At 47.5% G+C, this 23,811-nt stretch overlaps 1 protein-coding gene across 1 annotated transcript in view; it reads right to left on the bottom strand.

The window, feature by feature from the left end:
• Nucleotides 1–7,998: 7,998 nt before the first annotated feature.
• The window catches only part of MAP1LC3C (microtubule associated protein 1 light chain 3 gamma), a 57,298-nt gene continuing 41,485 nt past the window's right edge, over nucleotides 7,999–23,811 (bottom strand). Inside the window, exon 4 of the mRNA XM_066594557.1 lies at nucleotides 7,999–8,203. Within this exon, the coding sequence (XP_066450654.1) occupies nucleotides 8,044–8,203 (160 nt within the window). The 3' untranslated portion in view covers nucleotides 7,999–8,043. The remainder of the gene's footprint in view (nucleotides 8,204–23,811) is intronic.

The following is a 23,811-nucleotide window of genomic DNA, read 5'->3' on the forward strand; positions in this document are numbered from 1 at the left end:
CCGGGGGCGTGACCAGCAGCCATGCTGTGAAGACGCAAGTTACCAGAGCTCTGTATTGAACCCCAACATCCTGCAGATATCCTGACCGCCTGAACCCCCGAGTGGACTCCATAACTCACCAACAGACAGGTGATTATCCCCGGCAGCGTTGAGGAGACCCCAACGGACCTCTGGCTACCCCAGCCTCGGCCCGGCTCCTCCACAGACCGCCGACTGCGACTTCCGGCGAGGCGCAGCGGCGCGACAAATCACAGCCTCCCACCCAGAGAATTCCAGCGGCGCAGCGAGAAAACCCCAGCGCGGAGGAAACAAGCGTCCGACAGAAGGGAGGACCCCAGCCAATGACTGCATCAGGAGACTGCGAACTCACAGACCTGACCGCCGGGCGGCTTTCCGGGTAACGAGCGGAGCGGAGAGATTGCCGGCAGGTACCTTCACCCCCGCTGTCTGGCATTACCCGCTGGACCCGACACCCCTGCCTGCACTCACTGTAGACATTACACCACACCAGTGAGGGGCCGCGGGGTGCCTGGGAAAGGATAGGAACATCCACCCCTGCTGCAGAACTGCCTTCCAGAGAGGCTTGAAAGTGCATAGTGCAGACCAACTGCACCCTCCCCCCCACTGTGCCAGAGGCAATAAGGGCAGTAAAAGCCCAGCAGGGCATAAGCCAAGACACTATATAGTCAGCTAATACTAGCAGACTATATACCCTGTAAGGTTACTCCCACACTGCAGCAACCTCAGGAGCGCATCCAAGACGCCATTTTGTGCAGAACGCGCTCTCGCTGATCACAGTCTGGAAGGGCATCTCCCCAGCTGACTACTCCACCTCTGGCCAACGACACACCAGGTCAACATCAAGCCACGACCGCAGACCGCCGGCCATTAAACCCGCTACCCACCCCCACCCTAAAAGCCAGCCAAACGCTGCCATTGCTAGCTTACCGGTGCGCATCATCAATCTCCACACCTCGGTGTGACCCTCCACATCTCCCCGCACCGCGGCCCATATCAACACTACCTGCCGACCAAGGTCCTGGATAACAGTTAGACACACTATCCCACCCAGAACTTGCTACTATTCTTTCAATTCTCTCACCCAATTCTCTCACCCATCTAAACATCTGGAACTACCATCTTGCAGGGGATTCTCCACAGATCCCAAAATATACAAAGACCGCAAACATACCACCGCCATCCTCCTCCCGCAGACGGGGCGGCCGCAGGTCCTCCAAGATGAGCCGCAGCACTCCCCCTCCAATAACAGAGCGCCTTAAAGCCTTCGTACTAGAACCAACAAACGGCACCCCACCCCAAACTCCTAGATCGGAAGCGACAGATGCCGGCGCCATGGGCCCCACCCCTACCCCCGAGATGGAGAGAGAGCCAACATTAAGACAAGTCACAGCACAGCTTCTCGAGGCCATACACTCTAGCACCTCATCCTTGACTGGGAAAATCGAAGAAGTCAAAATCGATGTAGGATTGCTACGACAAGATATGCATAGCCTTAGAGGCAGAGTAAGCGAGGCTGAGACGCGCATATCCCAACTTGAGGACACCGTGGCTCCAATCCCTGACAAACTTACTGAACTCAATAAAGCCGCAAATGCCTGGGCCCAGCGCGCTGACGACCTGGAAAATAGGCTGCGTAGAAACAACCTTCGAATCCTAGGCCTACCTGAACGTGCTGAAGGCCAAGACCCCTGCTCTTTTATGGAATCCTGGCTGAAAGAGCTCTTGCCAGAAGCCAAGTTTACAGCAGCCTTTGCTGAACGGGCTCACAGGGTCCCGGGCCGCCCTCCACCTCCAGGCGCACCCCCGAGACCGATGCTAGCCAGGCTCCTCAGCAGCAAGGACAGAGACATAGCCCTCCAGGCTGCTAGGCGCACGCAACCTCTCCAATACCAGAATGCTAATATTTCTGTTTTTCCAGACTTCTCTGCCATCCTCCAAAAAACCAGAGCATCCTTCGTGGCTGTCAAACGCCGGCTGAGAGAGGCTTCCATACCGTACTCCATGATGTACCCAGCCCGGGTAGTGCACAACGAGCAAACCACCTTCTTCTCTTTTCCAGAAGAGGCTGAGGACTGGCTTAATCGCATGCCGAGATCGCCCAGGCGCCAATGACAAGCTGACGAATCCACTCGGGTAGGGGGGAGGGGGTGGCGGGTGGCGTGGACATAGAGCGAGATTAACTCACTACCATCAGAATTGATATATGCCATGTCTTCTTTCCCCCCTCCCCGATGCCCTCTTGTTCTTTCTCCTCCTAGCCCCGCCCCCCCTCCTCCCTCATGCTGCCCCCCAATATATACTACACTAAAATCCCTTATTTACTCTGTCTGTCCTAAGGGTTCAGCGACGGCAGACGGGCAGAACCGATTACGGTGAGCCACTGCCGCCCCTACCATATAAGAGAGCCCCTCATTGGGCGGTTAAAAGTTAAACACCTGTGACGATGGGGGCCCCCGGAGCTCAAACAGATTTGATCTGTTTGACTGTGCCCAGATTTGACACCGTACTTTAGGTGCACAGTCTTCCCCGTCACCACATGCACGTTTATTGTTTGACCATGGTTAAAACGTTTACTCTACCTAAACAAGTTCATACTGGTGAAATATTGGAAGCAAACGTAAAAACAAGTTTTTGTAGTACAATGTTAATAGACAACATAGCATACTTTCGATGGTTACAGCATCTATCGGAAGCACGTAAGAACCCAACAGCGAGCTACTCTCTAACCCAGTTTTTCCCCACAGGCGACCTCTCCCTCCATATATACAAAACCATCTATGCCCATGGCAAACATTAACATACTCTCCTGGAACGTGCGAGGAATGGGCACCCCTAGGAAAAGATCTATGATCTTTTCATACATTAGAAACCACAACCCACACATAATAGCCCTCCAAGAGACACACATGATCCCAGAGAAAACAGGAATGATACAGAAACCATGGATTCAGTGGTCCATGCACTCAACATACTCATCATACGCTAGAGGTGTCTCAATCCTAATTCATAAAAGACTAAGATGGGAACCGGGAAGCACAGTTAGGGACTCGGAGGGCAGGTTTATTTTTATCCAGGCATGGATCGAATCCCTTCCCTATGTAATCATAGCGGTGTACCTTCCTCCGCCAGCGATCACCACAATCCTCCATCAGGCAGCCCAATTCGCCTCCCAATACCCTAACGCCTCGGTAATATGCATGGGCGACTTAAACCTGGTACTAGATGCCCAAATGGATAGATTCAATGCCCTACAAACTCATCCAACACAGAGTAACTCCTCACCCTTAGCCCTATTTATGCAGGAGGTGGGCTGGAGGGACGCTTGGAGAGCTAGGCGACCAACGGTCCGCGAATACTCATGCCACTCTGTCGGCAGAAACGCTCTTTCCAGAATAGACTACTGCCTCGGGAACGCCAGACTATGCACAGCAGTAACCCAAATCGAATACTTGCCCAGAGGAATATCGGATCACTCCCCCATGCGCATCGAAATTACTACTCCGGGGACACACTCTCACAGGCATAACTGGCGCGTGCATCCCTTTTGGTTAAACCTGTTCGGTGCAAATGACAGGATTCCCGACCAACTGACCAGCTTCCTAGAGCTAAAGCAGGCAGACGCTGACCCAGTGACACTCTGGGAAACATTAAAGGCCTTTCTACGGGGCGCCCTAAAATCCTCCATATCTTACATTAAGAGAGACTCCTCCAGGCTAGAACAAGAAATGGCGTCCCAGTATGTGCGCCTAGAGGCGGCCTATGTAGCGAACCCAACCGAAGAATGCAGAGAGCAATGGTTGAGACAGGGGAGACAGTACCTAATACACCTACAAGAGAAAGCCCGTAGAGCCTCTTTCTTTACAAAGCAGCGATACTACGAACTAGGCAATCAATCCAGTAGCCTACTGGCGCACCTGGTACACCAAAACTCATCCTCCCCATCGATACTTCATATCGCCTCTGAAACGGGAGAGATCCTTCATGAAAAGAAACTTATAGGAGAGCGCTTTCAACGTTTCTATAGTGAGCTATACGCTACTGGATTCCACGCCTCCCAACAAGAACTTGAAAACTACCTCTCAAATCTAGCCTTCCCGACGCTTACCCCAGACCAACAGGCCCTTATAGATGCCCCATTCTCAATGACGGAACGCTATGAAGCCCTTCAAGAGATACCGAGTGGCAAAGCCCCCGGCCCGGACGGTTTGCCAATAGAGATATACGCCAAATATCAGGAAACGCTTTTACCCACATTATTAGCAACCTACAATGCGGCGTACGCTAAAGGTTCACTCCCTCCATCCTTCTATGAGGCCACGATTGTACTTATCTTGAAGCCAGGAAAAGATGCACTAGACTGCGGCTCCTATAGACCCATTTCCCTCCTCAATTCAGATTACAAACTTCTCACTAAAATGCTGGTTAGACGCCTCAACACTGTTATCCTAAATATTATCCACCCGGATCAAACCGGATTTATGCCAGGAAAATCTACACGAGAAAACCTACGACGGGTACAGGTTACAACGCAGATAGGTTCAGAGGGGAAGAGGAAATGGGCCCTGGCCTCTTTGGACGCCACTAAAGCCTTCGACTCCATCGAATGGCCTTTCTTACTCCAGGTGTTAAAGCGATTCGGGTTCGGAGAAAAATTCATACATTGGATCACGCTAATATACAAAACACCCTTGGCAGCAATATCTGTAAATGGCACCTGCTCCCCGTGCTTCCCCCTGCACAGGGGCACGAGGCAGGGATGCCCCCTATCCCCACTCCTCTTTGCCCTGGCAGTAGAACCACTGGCCATCCTACTTCGGACATGCCCGATATATCGTGGAATAGAGATAGGTGATAGGGAAGATCGTGTGGCGTTATAGGCTGATGATCTTATGCTCTTTATGTCTGATCCAATGACCTCCCTGCCCCGTGCTATGGAAATTATTAACGAATTCGGAACATTTTCAGGACTACATATAAACTGGACAAAATCTGCGCTAATGCCAGTCTCCACACAAAGCCCGTTGCGACTGCTAGATTCATTCTGCGGTCTACAAATATCAAACAATTTCAAATACCTGGGCATTCAGGTCACCAACACGACAAACCGGGTCCTTGATCTAAATATACATCCCCTAATCGATCTCTATAGATCCAAATTCAAGACCTGGGGATCTCTCCCTCTGTCAGTGGCGGGTCGAATTAACTTAATCAAAATGATAGTCCTGCCCAAGTGCCTCTATATTCTACAACACATCCCTGTGCCTGTCCCAAGGAAATTTTTCCGGACCATGAACTCTCTTATGACCACCTTTATATGGGGTAGCTCCCGACCAAAACTTAAACTTTCCACCCTACAAAGACCCAAGAATGAGGCCAGGGCGGCACTCCCAGACTTGTTCCTATACTATCTAGCGGGTCAATTGGTGCACCTGAAACCCTGGCTAGGAGACAACCTGCTACCTAATCCGGAAGCACATCTAGCTTTAAACCTGGACATACCCAGCCTTTGGCCGGTGCTAGAATTTCCCACCACAGTGGCAGGAGGAATGCTACCCATCCACAAACTGGCGGCACAAGTGTGGCGCCTGGCCAGGGAAGTGAACGGGTTTGACGACATAACAGCGGATATGCCACTGTGGAAAAACCCCGGTCTACGGGAGCTAACACGGCTACCCGATCTTGAAGCTTGGAAACAGCACGGCATAAAAAATCTGGGTGACCTATATAACTCAAACACTTTCCTATCCTTCGAGCAACTGCAAAACCAATTTCAAATACCCCGAATCCATTTCTACAAATTCCTGCAGATTCGACACGCACTCCAGGCGCAATTCCCACCGGCTAACAGCAATATATCACATTATCCGTTAATAGGCATATTAAGATCACAGGGCCCCAGAAGCCTTATCTCAACACTATACTCCCAACTAACAACCGCAAAAGCCGCCCGGGAAATCCCTCCAGCCCTCTCCAAATGGAAGTCCCTAATCCCAACACTGACAGAAGAAACCTTCCAAGAAGTCTTAGAATCCTCTCTATCGGTCTCCCCCTCAGCAAATAACAAAATGACCCAACTTTATATAGTACACCAATGCTACCTCACCCCGGCGAGGCTTCACAAGATCGGCAGAAACCCAACGCCACACTGTATCCGCTGCAATTGCACATACGCGGACTTTTGGCACATGATTTGGGACTGCCCACACATCCAGTCATACTGGAACGAAGTCATAAACTTATTATCCACAATCCTGGACGTCCCGGTTCCCATTACCCCAGAAATTTGCCTCTTCGGCATCCTTGATGTCGAACACTGGCACCATTATAATAGAATCTTCTTACGGGAAGCATTATTTCTTGCTAGAAAGGTTATCGCGCCACACTGGGTGGACCCGAGGGGTCCAACTCTGACATTGTGGAGAAAGATCACCAATGCAACCATACCGTACAACAACTTAGTATACAAAGCATGAAAATGCCAAGACAAATTCCAAAAGGTATGGGGCCAGTGGTGCGACTCGTCGCTGACCCCCTTTCCTCAGCAACCCCTTACCCTAGCCATATCAGTACTACAAAGGCAGCAACGTTCTCAAAGACACAAACTGATCACCCCCTATATGGATTCACCTTCTCAAGCTACCTCACCTCTATCCCTCTTTTATATATCTTCCAGAAGACACTACTTCCCCACTACCTCTTTACTCCCTCATTCCTCTCCACTGGAGAGTACTGTATGTAACCAACACTGTATAACTTATAGATGCCTGAATCTAAACTTTATGAAAGTCTATGTACTGCAATTGTTGTGTTGTACTAGTTGTTAACTTGTCAATAAAACGAGTTTAAAAAAAAAAAAAGAATAGGATCCAATGCTGCCTCCAACGGTATCCCACCAGTAACCCAATACTGCCCCGTGGTACTAGTAATGGTGACCCAATTAGAGTATGTACCATTTTTAACCACCCTCTGCTTTCTATAATTGAACCAGTTACTTACACACGCTCACCCAGACGTTCTCATTTCATATATCAACCTTTTATGCGGCACAGTATCAAACGCTTAGGTAAAGTCCAGATACACAAGATCCAATGACTCTCCCTAGTCCAGTCTAAAACTTAACTCCTCAAAGAAGCTGATCAGGGTGGTTTGACAGGAGCGACCTCTCACAAACCCATGCTGATGCAGAGTTGTACAGCCATTTTCCTTGAGGTCCTCCAAGATAGCATCTGTTAGAAAACCAACAACTAGCCCATCCTGCAGCTTTATTTTCTCCATTTAAAAATGAAAACCTAACTGAACGGAAGCTTTGCTTCTTTCCATGCCAATATGAACATGCACTGCATGTACAACGTATTACAGTAAAATACACAGACATGCACGCAAAAGCGCTTCATTCATTGCTCTGAAGTGTGAAATTGAGCTTACATACATCTGAAGGAGCTCTAAATGGTGCATTTATGTGTATAAGCTACAAAGAGTCTATTTGTAGCTTTTAGATAGGTAGAAGCATTGGAACAGGGGATAAGCGCTCATCTTGACTTTTCATAGACGGGAAACAATACCATGGCCAATGGCCCGCACGTATGTATAAGGACGAGTGCTTAGCACAGCACTGTTTCTGTAGCTCTCACTGAAGTAAATGGGATCTACTTAATACAGTATTGTGCTCTGCTACACCATTTTTGTAGCTCCCATTCCCTTCAATGAGAGCTACAGAAACAGTACTGCGCTAAGTGCTTGGTTCTCACAGGCGTTTGTTTCAGATCTTCCAGGGTTTCCCCATCTCAGCCATGAAAAGCCAAGATAGAAATCCACATTTAACTTTTAAACTTCACTAAAAACAGTTCAAAGTCAATTGTTAATCCTTTATTACAGTTCTTTATCTGGAAGCCAAATAAAATTTATAAATCCATTAAAATTATTAAAACGAGGATCATTTTGAAACAGAATAAAATCTCAGTTTGTGATGAGGAATTTTCTGCCGTGGAGTTTTGGAAGAAATAAAATTCTAAGTAATCTCTCTCATCCAAACATCTCCTGGGAAGCATAAGTCATGTATAAAAAACCATCTTCATCCTGATGGTCCCGGTACAATTCTGACAAAGTCAGGCACATACTGACGAGCCTCTTCTCGTTCACCAGAATATAAAATGCTTGCGATGCTGATAGATTCATGCGGTTTCTAAAGAAAAATCAATTATAAAAAGGTTGGTGTACTGAGGCATACAATTCTCAACAAAGCCTCAATGCCCATACAGGTGCATGCCAAAAAGCCAGGTTATTTGCTGAGAAAGACTTCCCATTCAGCAGTTAATTTTAGCAAATCTAGTACAGCTATGTGAAAAAGTACAAAACACCCCATGTACATAGTTTTATATGAGTTTTGTTAAAGAAAAAAAATATATACGTCATCCTTATATATATGGTTCGAAAAAAAAGATCAAAATAACAATATACCCATGTTACTGTCACAGTCCTGGGTATAAATAGATAATGGGAGAGATCTCTGTACTGACTCAGCTGTCTTTTTTTCTTTCTAAACTAAATAATCCCAATTTTGATAGCCTTTCTGGGTTTTGTAGTCCGCCCATTCCATGTATTACTTTAGTTGCCCACCTCTGTACCCGCTCAAGCCCTGATATGTCATTCCTGAGTACCAATGCCCAAAACTGTCCAAAATATTCCATGTGCGGTCTGACCAGTGACTTATGATGAGAGCATTGTTTGTCCTCTTTATGTGCCCCTAGACATCTTTTGATGCACCCCATGATCCCATTTGCCTTGGCAGCAGCTGCCTGACACTGGTTGCTCAAGTTATGTTTACAGTCAACTAAAATCCCAAGTCCTTTTCCATGTCCGTGTTCCTCAGTTGTTTCCCATTTAGAGTGTAATGACGACATGTATTTCCTCAGCCTATGTGTAGAACCTCACATTTATCAGTGTTAAATCTCATTTGGCACTTTTCTGACCAAGTTATCCATATCCTCTTGCAACTGTATACTGTCCTCTCATGTGTTAATTACTTTGAATAGTTTTGTATCATCTGCAAATATTTTACTGTACAATCCCTCTACAAGTGTTATTAAAAAGAATAGGGCGCTATACTGCAACCTATAACTTACCTCCTCATGGACGTGGATATGATTGTTTTGACAAGAATGATCCTTCATAAACCCATTATGATACAGAGTTATATAGCTATTTTTCCAGGATAGCATGTCTTTGAACGGTTTCTAACATTTTAGAAGACTTACCAACCTGTAGTTTCCAGGTTCACTTTTTGTCACTTTTTTAATATTGGCACCACATTAGTGACGCGCAATTTAGTGGAACAGACTAGTCACTATGGAGTCCTTAAATATAAGAAACAAGGGTCCATCTAATATTACTTAATTCCATTCCGGGAATGTATGCCAGGGAATGTATGCCATTGGGACCCGGCGATTTGTTCATTTAAATTTTTTAAGGTGGCTCTGCACCACTTCCTGAATTAGGCCGCCTGCACATGGCACATCTGGATTCAGTATGCGGATTTCTCGCAGATTCATCGCAGAAGTGAATTTAAAATACTTGGACGATCACGTACTCGAGAGATTCCCTGCGCGGATGCACAGTGGATTATCTGCATGGGAGGGGGAAAAAGGGGGAGAGGAAGGGGGAAAAAAAATAAAAAATAGGATTGAGCGTTTCCATAGAGATCAATGGAGCCCATCCGCCTGGAATCAGCGCTAAAATGGAGTATGCTGCTATTTATTTTCCACTCGCGGATTCCACAGTTCAAATCCGCATGTGTGAACGGAGCTGCGGAAGCTCATGCTTTTCTCTGGGGGACTTTAACAGCAGACATTTGCACGAGTGCAAATTGTGGATTCCGCAGTTCAAATCCGCTCATGTGCAGGAGGCCTATAACTGGTGACTTAGTAGAGAGTTAACTTTATCACTCATCTCATCTGACATTTCATTTTCCTCTGTGAATACACTGTAAAGAAAAAAAATTATATATGAAATACTAATAGATTTGCTTTTTTCCTGATGACCCTCAATTTTTTCCTACACTTATTAAAGGGCCAACATTTTCAGTATTAATATTTTTACTATTTATATAAAAGCCATCATTACGTCAGCCGTATGTATGCGCAGAAGGCCGGGAGCCCCGGCAAATTTTAAATCTCCTGGCTCCAATAGATAACGATCACGGAAAAATGAGAAAAAAAAAAGGGAAAACCAGTTAAAAATTCACCTTCCCTCATGGATCAGATCCATGAGGAGAGGTGAAAATACTCACCCAGGTCTTCCCCAATGGTCGGGACCTGCCGCAGGCTTCTGTACATGTGACGATGTCACACGCATGCGCAGAAGCCTAGAGGGCCCAGCAAATTTAAAGTTCCCCTGCACCCGGCTGTCAAGGATAGCCAAGTGCAGGGAGATATGACCAGGACCGCTGCATGTGGTTCCCAGTCACAGGATCACCGTCATTCATCGGATAGCAGTGATCATGTAAAGTTAAAAAGTGTTTAAAAAGTAAAAAAAATTTAAGTTTCTACACATGCACCTTCTGGCAAAATCTTACCAAGAGCCTGGAGCAGTGACCGATGGCCTCGTTGAGCGGTCACATAATAAAAAGGTAGCGATCTACCATTAGGCCTGTCTCACACGACTGGAAAGAAATTTCAGATTTCGCATGCGTTTGATCAACGGTAATACGCAGATCAATTAAATGCATTGGATTACACAATTCCTCTCACATTAAAAGGTTGGAATTACGTAATCCACTCACAGAAAACAGAACGCAGCATGTTCTATTTTGCCCCTGATATCCGCAACATAGAGTCTATTGTACTCCATGGTTCCGGATATACCGGCAGCCCGTACGCAACGACATCGTGTACCCGCGTCATCGCTAAGTGACAGTGCGGGAAAAACAAAACAGTGTTACCCCTGTCTTGGGACATACCACACAGTTTACATTATTACTTTTATCTAAGATTTAGGGAATACCAAAAAGGGAGGGGGAGATTATTTTTAGGTGGTTAATTTTTTTCTGCACAAGTGGGCAATGGGGCCTGGAATTTATTCAGTTGTGCCCTCCATTATAGGCCTACCCATGTGTATTATTAGTAGATTAGGGCCAGAATGGGTATGATTCTGAACACGGAACAAACAGGGGTATCTATTTTGGGGTGTAAATTCTCATTTTCATGTGCATATAGAAAAAATTCCTGTCTTTAAAATGACATATTTGCAAAAATATGACATTTTATTTTTTCTCCTCTAAATTGCATTAACTCCTGAAAAAAAATACTGTGGTAAAAATACTCATGACACCGCTCAGTGGATACATTAAAGGGCATAGTTTTTAAAATGGGGTATCTATCCTTCTGACACCTATGAGCCTTTGCAATCTTGGCTTGGTGTAGGAAAACAAAGTGTTCCTCAAAATGTTGATAAGTAATGTTAAATTTCCGACTGCCTGTCCGCTGTCTCTAACACCATGTCCTCTCTCTACCTAAAACTAAACCTCTCTAAAACTGACTTACTGGTAATTTCCACCCTCGGCTAACCGACCTCATCCTGACATCTCCATCTTAGTGTGTGGCGCCACCATAACTCCTAGACAACATGCCTTGGGGTCATATTCGATTCTGATCTCTCTTTTACCCCCTACATCCAATCTCTGTCCCGAACATGTCAGCTGCACCTCAAGAACATCACAAGAATCCGCTCTTTTCTCACTGTGGACACGTTAAAAACGCTTACTGTTGCCCTCATCCACTCCCGGCTCGATTATTGCAATTCGTTGCTGATCGGCTTTCCCTGCACCAGAGTCTACCCTCTCCAATCCGTCCTAAATGCGGCAGCCAGGCTCATCTTCCTGTCCAGCTGCTACTCGGACGCCTCTGCCCTGTGCCAGTCACTGCACTGGCTGCCCGTTAAATACAGAATTCAATTTAAACTCGTTACCTTCATCCACAAAGCCCTCCACAGCGCAGCACCCCCCTATATCGCCTCCCTCATCTCAATCCATCAACCACCCCGGGCTCTCCGCTCTAACGAAACCAGATTGAGCGCCCCTTTAATTCGAACTTCTCATTCCCGCCTCCAAGACTTCTCCAGAGCAGCACCGATCCTCTGGAACACACTACCAAAGGCTACCCGAGCAATCCCGGACTCGCAGAACTTTAGGCGTGCTCTAAAAACGCACCTCTTCAGGGAGGCATACCACATTCCCTAAACAAACCCCTCTGTACGCCACCTGATAACATGCTACCTGATCTACTGACTGCACTCCCTGCTAGCCATCATAAACCGCTCCTGCAGTCATACTGTTTCTGCCGTCACACGGCTAAATGTCTGACCATTGTCTGTGTATAACATCGCTCACTCTCCACCTTGCCATACAGTGCACATCTCCAGCCCCTTTACCTTCTGTATCACCTCACCCCTATTGTTTCCATCAATTGATTACTATGTAAGCGTGGTTCTGTAATGTTTGTACTTTTGTCTTTCTGTATCCCCCCGTCTATGTAAGCACTGCGGAATATGTTGGCGCTATACAAATAAAGTTTAATAATAATAATAAATTTGTACATCTCCTAAATGGTTAAAAAAAACAAAAATGAAAGCTTTTCAAATGTGTGTCCAAAATAAAACAGATAAAAATATATATCTTATCAAAAATGTATACAGTATGTTTGCACATATTAGATTACAATTGAAAATGTGAAAAAAAAGACAATTTAAAAAAAAAAAAAACTTTCCCAATTTTGGCGCTTTTAATAATTATACACAAATTCTATCAGACTATTTTTACTACCTGAATGAAGTACAATATGTGGTGAAAAAACAATGTCAGAATCACTTGGATATGCAAACCTTTACGGAGTTATTCTATGTTAAAGTGACACACATCAGATTTCAAAAAATTTGGCTTGGTCATTAGGGTGCAAACAACCATGGTTACTAAGTGGTTAACTGCATCAACCAGCCATAAGCTTAGGGCAAGGTCCTTCCAAGTAGCATTTTTTAAAATACTACTTGTACTACTCCAGAGAGGCAGCAGGAGATCAGGGAGCTAAACAAGTGGCTCATTAGTTTGTGTAAAAAGAAAGACTTTACATTCTAGAAGAACTGGGCTCTCTTCTCTCTTGGCTATATAATATGTTAGGCATGGACACATCAGCACCCAGAAGATCAGTCCACCTTAGAGATATAAGAGGGGATAATACACGTCCACTCACAACACAGCCAATGTGCCAGTGGCAGGAGCCATCTTTAATTAGTGACACAGCACCTTTGAGCTATGGGGAAGTGATGCAGTAAGGCACCTTGCACTGCTATACAACTTAATGGATTGAATAATTTTTTTTTTTTAATCTATCAATGTTTGATTTTTGGTAACTGATGTGGTTCAACGGCAGTGCAAGGTCGCATCACTACACAGCAAACTGGTCACATAACTGAAGTCACCGTGTAGCGCTTAGCCTCAAAGGGCAGTATTTGCAAGCCTAAACAAAAAGTGGAGCACAAGTAGATAGAGGTACTAACGTTTCCATTAAACTTTTTTGCTTTTTTGTCTAAGGTCAGGCTCAAACAGCCGCATACGTAAAATCCTGTGTGAATCACGCAGTGTTTTACTGCTGTGGAGCCGGTATATATATATATATATATATATATATATATATATATATATATAAAGACGAAAGCCCTGACTGACTCTCACTGACTGACTGACTGACTGACTGACTCTCACTGACTGACTGACTCTCACTGACTGACTGACTCTCACTGACTGACTGACTCTCACTGACTGACTGACTGACTGACTCTCACTGACTGACTGACTGACTGACTCTCACTGACTGACTGACTGACTGACTCTCACTGACTGACTGACTGACTGACTGACTCTCACTGACTGACTGACTGACTGACTGACTCTCACTGACTGACTGACTGACTGACTCTCACTGACTGACTGACTGACTGACTCTCACTGACTGACTGACTGACTCTCACTGACTGACTGACTGACTGACTCTCACTGACTGACTGACTGACTGACTCTCACTGACTGACTGACTGACTGACTCTCACTGACTGACTGACTGACTGACTCTCACTGACTGACTGACTGACTCTCACTGACTGACTGACTGACTGACTCTCACTGACTGACTGACTGACTGACTCTCACTGACTGACTGACTGACTGACTCTCACTGACTGACTGACTGACTGACTCTCACTGACTGACTGACTGACTGACTCTCACTGACTGACTGACTGACTGACTCTCACTGACTGACTGACTGACTGACTCTCACTGACTGACTGACTGACTGACTCTCACTGACTGACTGACTGACTGACTCTCACTGACTGACTGACTGACTGACTCTCACTGACTGACTGACTGACTCTCACTGACTGACTGACTGACTCTCACTGACTGACTGACTGACTCTCACTGACTGACTGACTGACTGACTCTCACTGACTGACTGACTGACTGACTCTCACTGACTGACTGACTGACTGACTCTCACTGACTGACTGACTGACTGACTCTCACTGACTGACTGACTGACTGACTCTCACTGACTGACTGACTGACTGACTCTCACTGACTGACTGACTGACTGACTCTCACTGACTGACTGACTGACTGACTCTCACTGACTGACTGACTGACTGACTCTCACTGACTGACTGACTGACTGACTCTCACTGACTGACTGACTGACTGACTCTCACTGACTGACTGACTCTCACTGACTGACTGACTGACTGACTCTCCCTGACTGACTGACTGACTGACTCTCCCTGACTGACTGACTGACTCTCACTGACTGACTGACTGACTCTCACTGACTGACTGACTGACTCTCACTGACTGACTGACTCTCACTGACTGACTGACTGACTCTCTGACTCACTCACTCACTCACTGACTGACTGACAGTCAGTCAGTCAGTGAGTGAGTGAGTCAGAGAGTCAGTCAGTCAGTCAGTGAGTGAGTGAGTCAGAGAGTCAGTCAGTCAGTCAGTGAGAGAGTGAGTCAGAGAGTCAGTCAGTCAGTCAGTGAGAGAGTGAGTCAGAGAGTCAGTCAGTCAGTCAGTGAGAGAGTGAGTCAGAGAGTCAGTCAGTCAGTCAGTGAGAGAGTGAGTCAGAGAGTCAGTCAGTCAGTCAGTGAGAGAGTGAGTCAGAGAGACAGTCAGTCAGTGAGAGTCAGACAGTCAGTCAGTGAGAGTCAGACAGTCAGTCAGTGAGAGTCAGTCAGTGAGTCAGTGAGAGTCAGTCAGTCAGTCAGTGAGAGTCAGTCAGTCAGTCAGTGAGAGTCAGTCAGTCAGTGAGAGTCAGTCAGTCAGTGAGAGTCAGTCAGTGAGAGTCAGTCAGTCAGTGAGAGTCAGTCAGTGAGAGTCAGTCAGTCAGTGAGAGTCAGTCAGTCAGTCAGTGAGAGTCAGTCAGTCAGTGAGAGTCAGTCTGACTGACTGACTCACTCACTCACTCACTCACTCACTCACTCACTGACTCACTGACTGACTCACTGACTGACTCACTGACTGACTCACTGACTGACTCACTGACTGACTCACTGACTGACTCACTGACTGACTCACTGACTGACTCACTGACTCACTCACTGACTCACTCACTGACTCACTCACTGACTCACTCAGTCAGTCAGTCAGTCAGTCAGTGAGTGAGTGACTGAGTCAGTCAGTCAGTGAGTCAGTCAGTCAGTGAGTCAGTGAGTCAGTGAGTCAGTGAGTCAGTGAGTCAGTGAGTCAGTCAGTCAGTGAGTCAGTCAGTCAGTCAGTCAGTCAGTCAGTCAGTCAGTCAGTCAGTCAGTCAGTCAGTCAGTGAGTGAGTCAGTCAGTGAGTCAGTGAGTCAGTGAGTCAGTCAGTCAGTCAGTCAGTCAGTGAGTCAGTCAGTGAGTCAGTCAGTCAGTGAGTCAGTCAGTCAGTGAGTCAGTCAGTGAGTCAGTCAGTGAGTGAGTCAGTGAGTCAGTCAGTGAGTCAGTCAGTGAGTCAGTCAGTCAGTCAGTCAGTCAGTCAGTCAGTCAGTCAGTCAGTCAGTCAGTGAGTGAGTCAGTGAGTGAGTGAGTCAGTCAGTGAGTCAGTCAGTGAGTCAGTGAGTCAGTCAGTGAGTCAGTCAGTCAGTCAGTCAGTCAGTCAGTGAGTCAGTGAGTGAGTGAGTGACTGAGTCAGTCAGTCAGTCAGTCAGTCAGTCAGTGAGTCAGTGAGTCAGTGAGTCAGTGAGTCAGTGAGTCAGTGAGTCAGTGAGTCAGTGAGTCAGTCAGTCAGTCAGTCAGTGAGTCAGTGAGTCAGTGAGTCAGTCAGTCAGTCAGTCAGTGAGTGAGTCAGTCAGTCAGTCAGTCAGTCAGTCAGTCAGTGAGTGAGTCAGTCAGTGAGTCAGTCAATGAGTCAGTGAGTCAGTCAGTGAGTCAGTGAGTCAGTCAGTCAGTGAGTGAGTCAGTCAGTGAGTCAGTCAATGAGTCAGTGAGTCAGTCAGTGAGTCAGTGAGTCAGTCAGTGAGTCAGTCAGTCAGTCAGTCAGTCAGTCAGTCAGTGAGTCAGTCAGTGAGTCAGTGAGTCAGTCAGTCAGTCAGTCAGTCAGTGAGTGAGTCAGTCAGTGAGTCAGTCAGTCAGTGAGTCAGTGAGTCAGTGAGTCAGTGAGTCAGTGAGTCAGTGAGTGAGTGAGTCAGTCAGTCAGTGAGTGAGTCAGTCAGTCAGTCAGTCAGTGAGTGAGTGAGTGAGTGAGTGAGTGAGTGAGTGAGTGAGTCAGTGAGTGAGTGAGTGAGTCAGTCAGTCAGTCAGTCAGTCAGTCAGTCAGTCAGTGAGTGAGTGAGTGAGTGAGTCAGTCAGTCAGTCAGTCAGTCAGTCAGTGAGTGAGTGAGTGAGTGAGTCAGTCAGTCAGTCAGTGAGTGAGTGAGTGAGTGAGTGAGTCAGTCAGTCAGTCAGTCAGTGAGTCAGTCAGTCAGTCAGTCAGTCAGTCAGTGAGTGAGTGAGTGAGTGAGTGAGTGAGTGAGTGAGTGAGTCAGTGAGTGAGTGAGTGAGTGAGTGAGTGAGTGAGTGAGTGAGTGAGTCAGTCAGTGAGTGAGTCAGTCAGTCAGTCAGTCAGTCAGTCAGTGAGTGAGTGAGTGAGTCAGTCAGTCAGTCAGTCAGTCAGTCAGTGAGTGAGTGAGTGAGTCAGTCAGTCAGTCAGTGAGTGAGTGAGTGAGTGAGTGAGTGAGTGAGTGAGTCAGTCAGTCAGTCAGTCAGTGAGTCAGTCAGTCAGTCAGTCAGTCAGTCAGTGAGTGAGTCAGTCAGTCAGTCAGTCAGTCAGTCAGTCAGTCAGTCAGTCAGTGAGTCAGTGAGTCAGTCAGTGAGTCAGTGAGTCAGTCAGTGAGTCAGTGAGTCAGTGAGTCAGTGAGTCAGTGAGTCAGTCAGTCAGTCAGTCAGTCAGTCAGTCAGTCAGTGAGTCAGTGAGTCAGTCAGTGAGTCAGTGAGTCAGTCAGTCAGTCAGTCAGTCAGTCAGTCAGTCAGTGAGTCAGTGAGTCAGTGAGTCAGTCAGTCAGTGAGTCAGTCAGTGAGTCAGTGAGTCAGTCAGTGAGTCAGTCAGTCAGTGAGTCAGTCAGTCAGTGAGTCAGTCAGTGAGTCAGTCAGTGAGTCAGTCAGTCAGTCAGTGAGTGAGTCAGTCAGTCAGTCAGTCAGTCAGTCAGTCAGTGAGTGAGTCAGTCAGTCAGTGAGTCAGTGAGTCAGTCAGTCAGTCAGTGAGTCAGTCAGTCAGTGAGTCAGTGAGTCAGTGAGTCAGTCAGTGAGTCAGTGAGTCAGTGAGTCAGTCAGTCAGTCAGTCAGTCAGTCAGTCAGTCAGTCAGTCAGTCAGTCAGTCAGTCAGTCAGTCAGTCAGTCAGTCAGTGAGTCAGTCAGTCAGTCAGTCAGTCAGTCAGTCAGTCAGTCAGTGAGTCAGTGAGTCAGTGAGTCAGTCAGTGAGTCAGTGAGTCAGTGAGTCAGTCAGTCAGTCAGTCAGTCAGTCAGTCAGTGAGTCAGTGAGTCAGTGAGTCAGTGAGTCAGTCAGTCAGTGAGTCAGTGAGTCAGTGAGTCAGTCAGTCAGTGAGTCAGTGAGTCAGTGAGTCAGTCAGTCAGTCAGTCAGTCAGTCAGTCAGTCAGTCAGTCAGTGAGTGAGTCAGTCAGTGAGTGAGTCAGTCAGTCAGTCAGTCAGTGAGTGAGTGAGTGAGTCAGTCAGTGAGTGAGTGAGTGAGTGAGTGAGTGAGTGAGTGAGTCAGTGAGTCAGTGAGTCAGTCAGTCAGTGAGTGAGTCAGTCAGTCAGTCAGTCAGTCAGTCAGTCAGTCAGTCAGTGAGTGAGTGAGTGAGTCAGTCAGTGAGTGAGTGAGTGAGTGAGTGAGTGAGTGAGTGAGTGAGTGAGTCAGTCAGTGAGTGAGTGAGTGAGTGAGTGAGTGAGTGAGTGAGTGAGTGAGTGAGTGAGTGAGTGAGTGAGTGAGTGAGTGAGTCAGTGAGTGAGTGAGTGAGTGAGTGAGTCAGTCAGTCAGTCAGTCAGTCAGTGAGTGAGTCAGTCAGTCAGTCAGTCAGTCAGTCAGTCAGTCAGTCAGTGAGTCAGTGAGTCAGTGAGTCAGTCAGTGAGTCAGTGAGTCAGTGAGTCAGTGAGTCAGTGAGTCAGTGAGTCAGTGAGTCAGTCAGTCAGTCAGTCAGTCAGTCAGTCAGTGAGTCAGTCAGTGAGTCAGTGAGTCAGTGAGTCAGTGAGTCAGTCAGTCAGTCAGTCAGTCAGTGAGTCAGTCAGTCAGTGAGTCAGTGAGTCAGTGAGTCAGTCAGTCAGTCAGTGAGTCAGTCAGTCAGTGAGTCAGTGAGTCAGTGAGTCAGTCAGTGAGTCAGTGAGTCAGTCAGTGAGTCAGTGAGTCAGTGAGTCAGTGAGTCAGTCAGTGAGTCAGTGAGTCAGTCAGTGAGTCAGTGAGTCAGTGAGTCAGTGAGTCAGTCAGTCAGTCAGTGAGTCAGTCAGTCAGTGAGTCAGTGAGTCAGTGAGTCAGTCAGTGAGTCAGTGAGTCAGTCAGTGAGTCAGTGAGTCAGTGAGTCAGTGAGTCAGTCAGTGAGTCAGTGAGTCAGTCAGTGAGTCAGTGAGTCAGTGAGTCAGTGAGTCAGTGAGTCAGTGAGTCAGTCAGTCAGTCAGTCAGTCAGTCAGTCAGTCAGTGAGTCAGTCAGTCAGTGAGTGAGTCAGTCAGTCAGTCAGTCAGTCAGTGAGTGAGTCAGTCAGTCAGTGAGTCAGTGAGTCAGTGAGTCAGTCAGTCAGTCAGTGAGTCAGTCAGTCAGTGAGTCAGTGAGTCAGTGAGTCAGTCAGTGAGTCAGTGAGTCAGTCAGTGAGTCAGTGAGTCAGTGAGTCAGTGAGTCAGTCAGTCAGTCAGTCAGTCAGTCAGTCAGTCAGTGAGTCAGTGAGTCAGTGAGTCAGTCAGTCAGTGAGTCAGTGAGTCAGTGAGTCAGTGAGTCAGTCAGTCAGTGAGTCAGTGAGTCAGTCAGTCAGTCAGTCAGTGAGTCAGTCAGTCAGTCAGTCAGTCAGTCAGTCAGTCAGTCAGTGAGTGAGTCAGTCAGTGAGTGAGTCAGTCAGTCAGTCAGTGAGTCAGTGAGTCAGTGAGTCAGTCAGTGAGTCAGTCAGTCAGTGAGTCAGTGAGTCAGTGAGTCAGTCAGTCAGTGAGTCAGTCAGTGAGTCAGTGAGTCAGTCAGTGAGTCAGTGAGTCAGTGAGTCAGTGAGTCAGTCAGTCAGTCAGTCAGTCAGTCAGTCAGTCAGTCAGTGAGTCAGTGAGTCAGTGAGTCAGTGAGTCAGTGAGTCAGTCAGTGAGTCAGTGAGTCAGTCAGTCAGTCAGTGAGTCAGTCAGTCAGTCAGTCAGTCAGTCAGTCAGTCAGTCAGTCAGTCAGTCAGTCAGTGAGTCAGTGAGTCAGTGAGTCAGTGAGTCAGTCAGTCAGTCAGTCAGTCAGTCAGTCAGTCAGTCAGTGAGTCAGTGAGTCAGTGAGTCAGTCAGTCAGTCAGTCAGTCAGTCAGTCAGTCAGTCAGTCAGTCAGTGAGTCAGTCAGTCAGTCAGTCAGTCAGTCAGTCAGTCAGTCAGTCAGTGAGTCAGTGAGTCAGTGAGTCAGTCAGTGAGTCAGTGAGTCAGTCAGTCAGTCAGTCAGTCAGTCAGTGAGTCAGTCAGTCAGTGAGTCAGTGAGTCAGTCAGTCAGTCAGTCAGTCAGTCAGTCAGTCAGTGAGTCAGTCAGTCAGTCAGTCAGTCAGTCAGTCAGTCAGTGAGTCAGTGAGTCAGTCAGTCAGTCAATCAGTCAGTGAGTCAGTCAGTCAGTCAGTCAGTCAGTGAGTCAGTCAGTCAGTCAGTGAGTCAGTGAGTCAGTCAGTCAGTGAGTGAGTGAGTCAGTGAGTCAGTCAGTCAGTCAGTCAGTCAGTCAGTGAGTCAGTGAGTCAGTCAGTCAGTCAGTCAGTCAGTCAGTGAGTCAGTGAGTCAGTCAGTCAGTCAGTCAGTGAGTGAGTGAGTCAGTGAGTCAGTGAGTGAGTCAGTCAGTCAGTGAGAGTCAGTCAGTCAGTCAGTCAGTCAGTGAGAGTCAGACAGTCAGTCAGTGAGAGTCAGTCAGTCAGTCAGTGAGAGTCAGTCAGTCAGTCAGTGAGAGTCAGTCAGTCAGTCAGTGAGAGTCAGTCAGTCAGTCAGTGAGAGTCAGTCAGTCAGTCAGTGAGAGTCAGTCAGTCAGTCAGTGAGAGTCAGTCAGTCAGTGAGAGTCAGTCAGTCAGTGAGAGTCAGTCAGTCAGTGAGAGTCAGTCAGTCAGTGAGAGTCTGACTGACTGACTGACTCACTCACTCACTCACTCACTCACTCACTGACTGACTGACTCACTGACTGACTCAGTCAGTCAGTCAGTCAGTCAGTCAGTCAGTCAGTCAGTCAGTCAGTCAGTCAGTCAGTCAGTGAGTCAGTCAGTGAGTCAGTCAGTCAGTCAGTGAGTCAGTCAGTCAGTCAGTCAGTCAGTCAGTGAGTCAGTCAGTGAGTCAGTCAGTGAGTCAGTCAGTGAGTCAGTCAGTCAGTCAGTCAGTCAGTCAGTCAGTCAGTCAGTCAGTGAGTCAGTGAGTCAGTCAGTCAGTCAGTCAGTCAGTCAGTCAGTCAGTCAGTGAGTCAGTCAGTCAGTCAGTCAGTCAGTGAGTCAGTCAGTCAGTCAGTCAGTCAGTCAGTCAGTCAGTGAGTCAGTCAGTCAGTCAGTCAGTGAGTCAGTGAGTGAGTCAGTCAGTCAGTCAGTCAGTCAGTGAGTCAGTGAGTCAGTCAGTCAGTGAGTCAGTGAGTCAGTGAGTCAGTGAGTCAGTCAGTCAGTCAGTCAGTCAGTCAGTGAGTCAGTCAGTGAGTCAGTCAGTGAGTCAGTCAGTGAGTCAGTCAGTGAGTCAGTCAGTGAGTCAGTCAGTGAGTCAGTCAGTGAGTCAGTCAGTGAGTCAGTCAGTGAGTCAGTGAGTCAGTCAGTCAGTGAGTCAGTGAGTCAGTGAGTCAGTGAGTCAGTCAGTCAGTGAGTCAGTGAGTCAGTGAGTCAGTGAGTCAGTCAGTCAGTGAGTCAGTGAGTCAGTGAGTCAGTGAGTCAGTGAGTCAGTCAGTCAGTCAGTCAGTCAGTCAGTCAGTGAGTCAGTGAGTCAGTCAGTGAGTCTGTCAGTGAGTCTGTCAGTGAGTCAGTCAGTGAGTCAGTCAGTCAGTCAGTCAGTGAGTCAGTGAGTCAGTCAGTCAGTGAGTCAGTGAGTCAGTCAGTCAGTGAGTCAGTGAGTCAGTCAGTCAGTGAGTCAGTCAGTGAGTCAGTCAGTCAGTCAGTGAGTCAGTCAGTCAGTCAGTCAGTGAGTCAGTCAGTCAGTGAGTCAGTCAGTCAGTCAGTGAGTCAGTCAGTCAGTCAGTGAGTCAGTCAGTCAGTCAGTGAGTCAGTCAGTCAGTCAGTGAGTCAGTCAGTCAGTCAGTGAGTCAGTCAGTCAGTCAGTCAGTCAGTCAGTGAGTGAGTGAGTGAGTGAGTGAGTGAGTGAGTGAGTCAGTCAGTCAGTCAGTGAGTCAGTCAGTCAGTCAGTCAGTGAGTCAGTGAGTCAGTGAGTCAGTGAGTCAGTGAGTCAGTGAGTGAGTCAGTCAGTCAGTCAGTCAGTCAGTCAGTGAGTCAGTCAGTCAGTGAGTCAGTGAGTCAGTCAGTCAGTCAGTGAGTCAGTCAGTCAGTCAGTGAGTCAGTCAGTGAGTCAGTCAGTGAGTCAGTCAGTCAGTGAGTGAGTCAGTCAGTGAGTCAGTGAGTCAGTCAGTCAGTCAGTCAGTCAGTCAGTCAGTCAGTCAGTCAGTCAGTCAGTCAGTCAGTGAGTGAGTCAGTCAGTCAGTCAGTCAGTGAGTGAGTCAGTCAGTCAGTGAGTCAGTGAGTCAGTGAGTCAGTGAGTCAGTGAGTCAGTGAGTCAGTGAGTCAGTGAGTCAGTGAGTCAGTGAGTCAGTCAGTCAGTGAGTCAGTCAGTCAGTCAGTCAGTCAGTCAGTCAGTCAGTGAGTGAGTGAGTGAGTCAGTCAGTCAGTCAGTCAGTCAGTCAGTCAGTCAGTCAGTGAGTGAGTCAGTCAGTGAGTCAGTGAGTCAGTGAGTCAGTGAGTGAGTCAGTCAGTCAGTCAGTCAGTCAGTCAGTGGGTCAGTCAGTCAGTGAGTCAGTGAGTCAGTCAGTCAGTCAGTGAGTCAGTCAGTCAGTCAGTGAGTCAGTCAGTCAGTCAGTCAGTCAGTCAGTCAGTCAGTCAGTCAGTCAGTCAGTCAGTCAGTCAGTCAGTGAGTCAGTCAGTGAGTCAGTCAGTCAGTGAGTGAGTCAGTCAGTGAGTCAGTGAGTCAGTCAGTCAGTCAGTCAGTCAGTCAGTCAGTCAGTCAGTCAGTCAGTGAGTGAGTCAGTCAGTCAGTCAGTCAGTGAGTCAGTGAGTCAGTGAGTCAGTGAGTCAGTGAGTCAGTGAGTCAGTCAGTCAGTCAGTCAGTGAGTCAGTCAGTCAGTCAGTCAGTCAGTCAGTCAGTCAGTGAGTGAGTCAGTCAGTGAGTCAGTCAATGAGTCAGTGAGTCAGTCAGTGAGTCAGTGAGTCAGTCAGTCAGTGAGTGAGTCAGTCAGTGAGTCAGTCAATGAGTCAGTGAGTCAGTCAGTGAGTCAGTGAGTCAGTCAGTCAGTCAGTCAGTCAGTCAGTCAGTCAGTCAGTCAGTCAGTCAGTCAGTCAGTCAGTCAGTCAGTCAGTCAGTCAGTGAGTCAGTCAGTGAGTCAGTGAGTCAGTCAGTCAGTGAGTCAGTCAGTCAGTGAGTCAGTCAGTCAGTCAGTGAGTCAGTGAGTCAGTGAGTCAGTCAGTCAGTCAGTCAGTCAGTCAGTCAGTCAGTCAGTCAGTCAGTCAGTCAGTCAGTCAGTCAGTCAGTGAGTGAGTGAGTGAGTGAGTGAGTGAGTGAGTGAGTGAGTGAGTGAGTGAGTGAGTCAGTCAGTGAGTGAGTCAGTCAGTCAGTCAGTCAGTCAGTCAGTCAGTGAGTGAGTCAGTCAGTCAGTCAGTCAGTCAGTCAGTCAGTCAGTCAGTCAGTCAGTGAGTGAGTGAGTGAGTGAGTGAGTGAGTGAGTGAGTGAGTGAGTGAGTGAGTCAGTCAGTGAGTCAGTCAGTCAGTGAGTGAGTGAGTGAGTGAGTGAGTGAGTCAGTCAGTCAGTCAGTCAGTCAGTCAGTCAGTCAGTGAGTGAGTGAGTGAGTGAGTGAGTGAGTCAGTGAGTGAGTGAGTGAGTGAGTGAGTGAGTGAGTCAGTCAGTGAGTGAGTCAGTCAGTCAGTCAGTCAGTC

The sequence above is a fragment of the Eleutherodactylus coqui genome, chromosome 3, assembly GCF_035609145.1.
Source record: "Eleutherodactylus coqui strain aEleCoq1 chromosome 3, aEleCoq1.hap1, whole genome shotgun sequence".
Classification (NCBI taxonomy): Eukaryota; Metazoa; Chordata; class Amphibia; order Anura; family Eleutherodactylidae; genus Eleutherodactylus; species Eleutherodactylus coqui.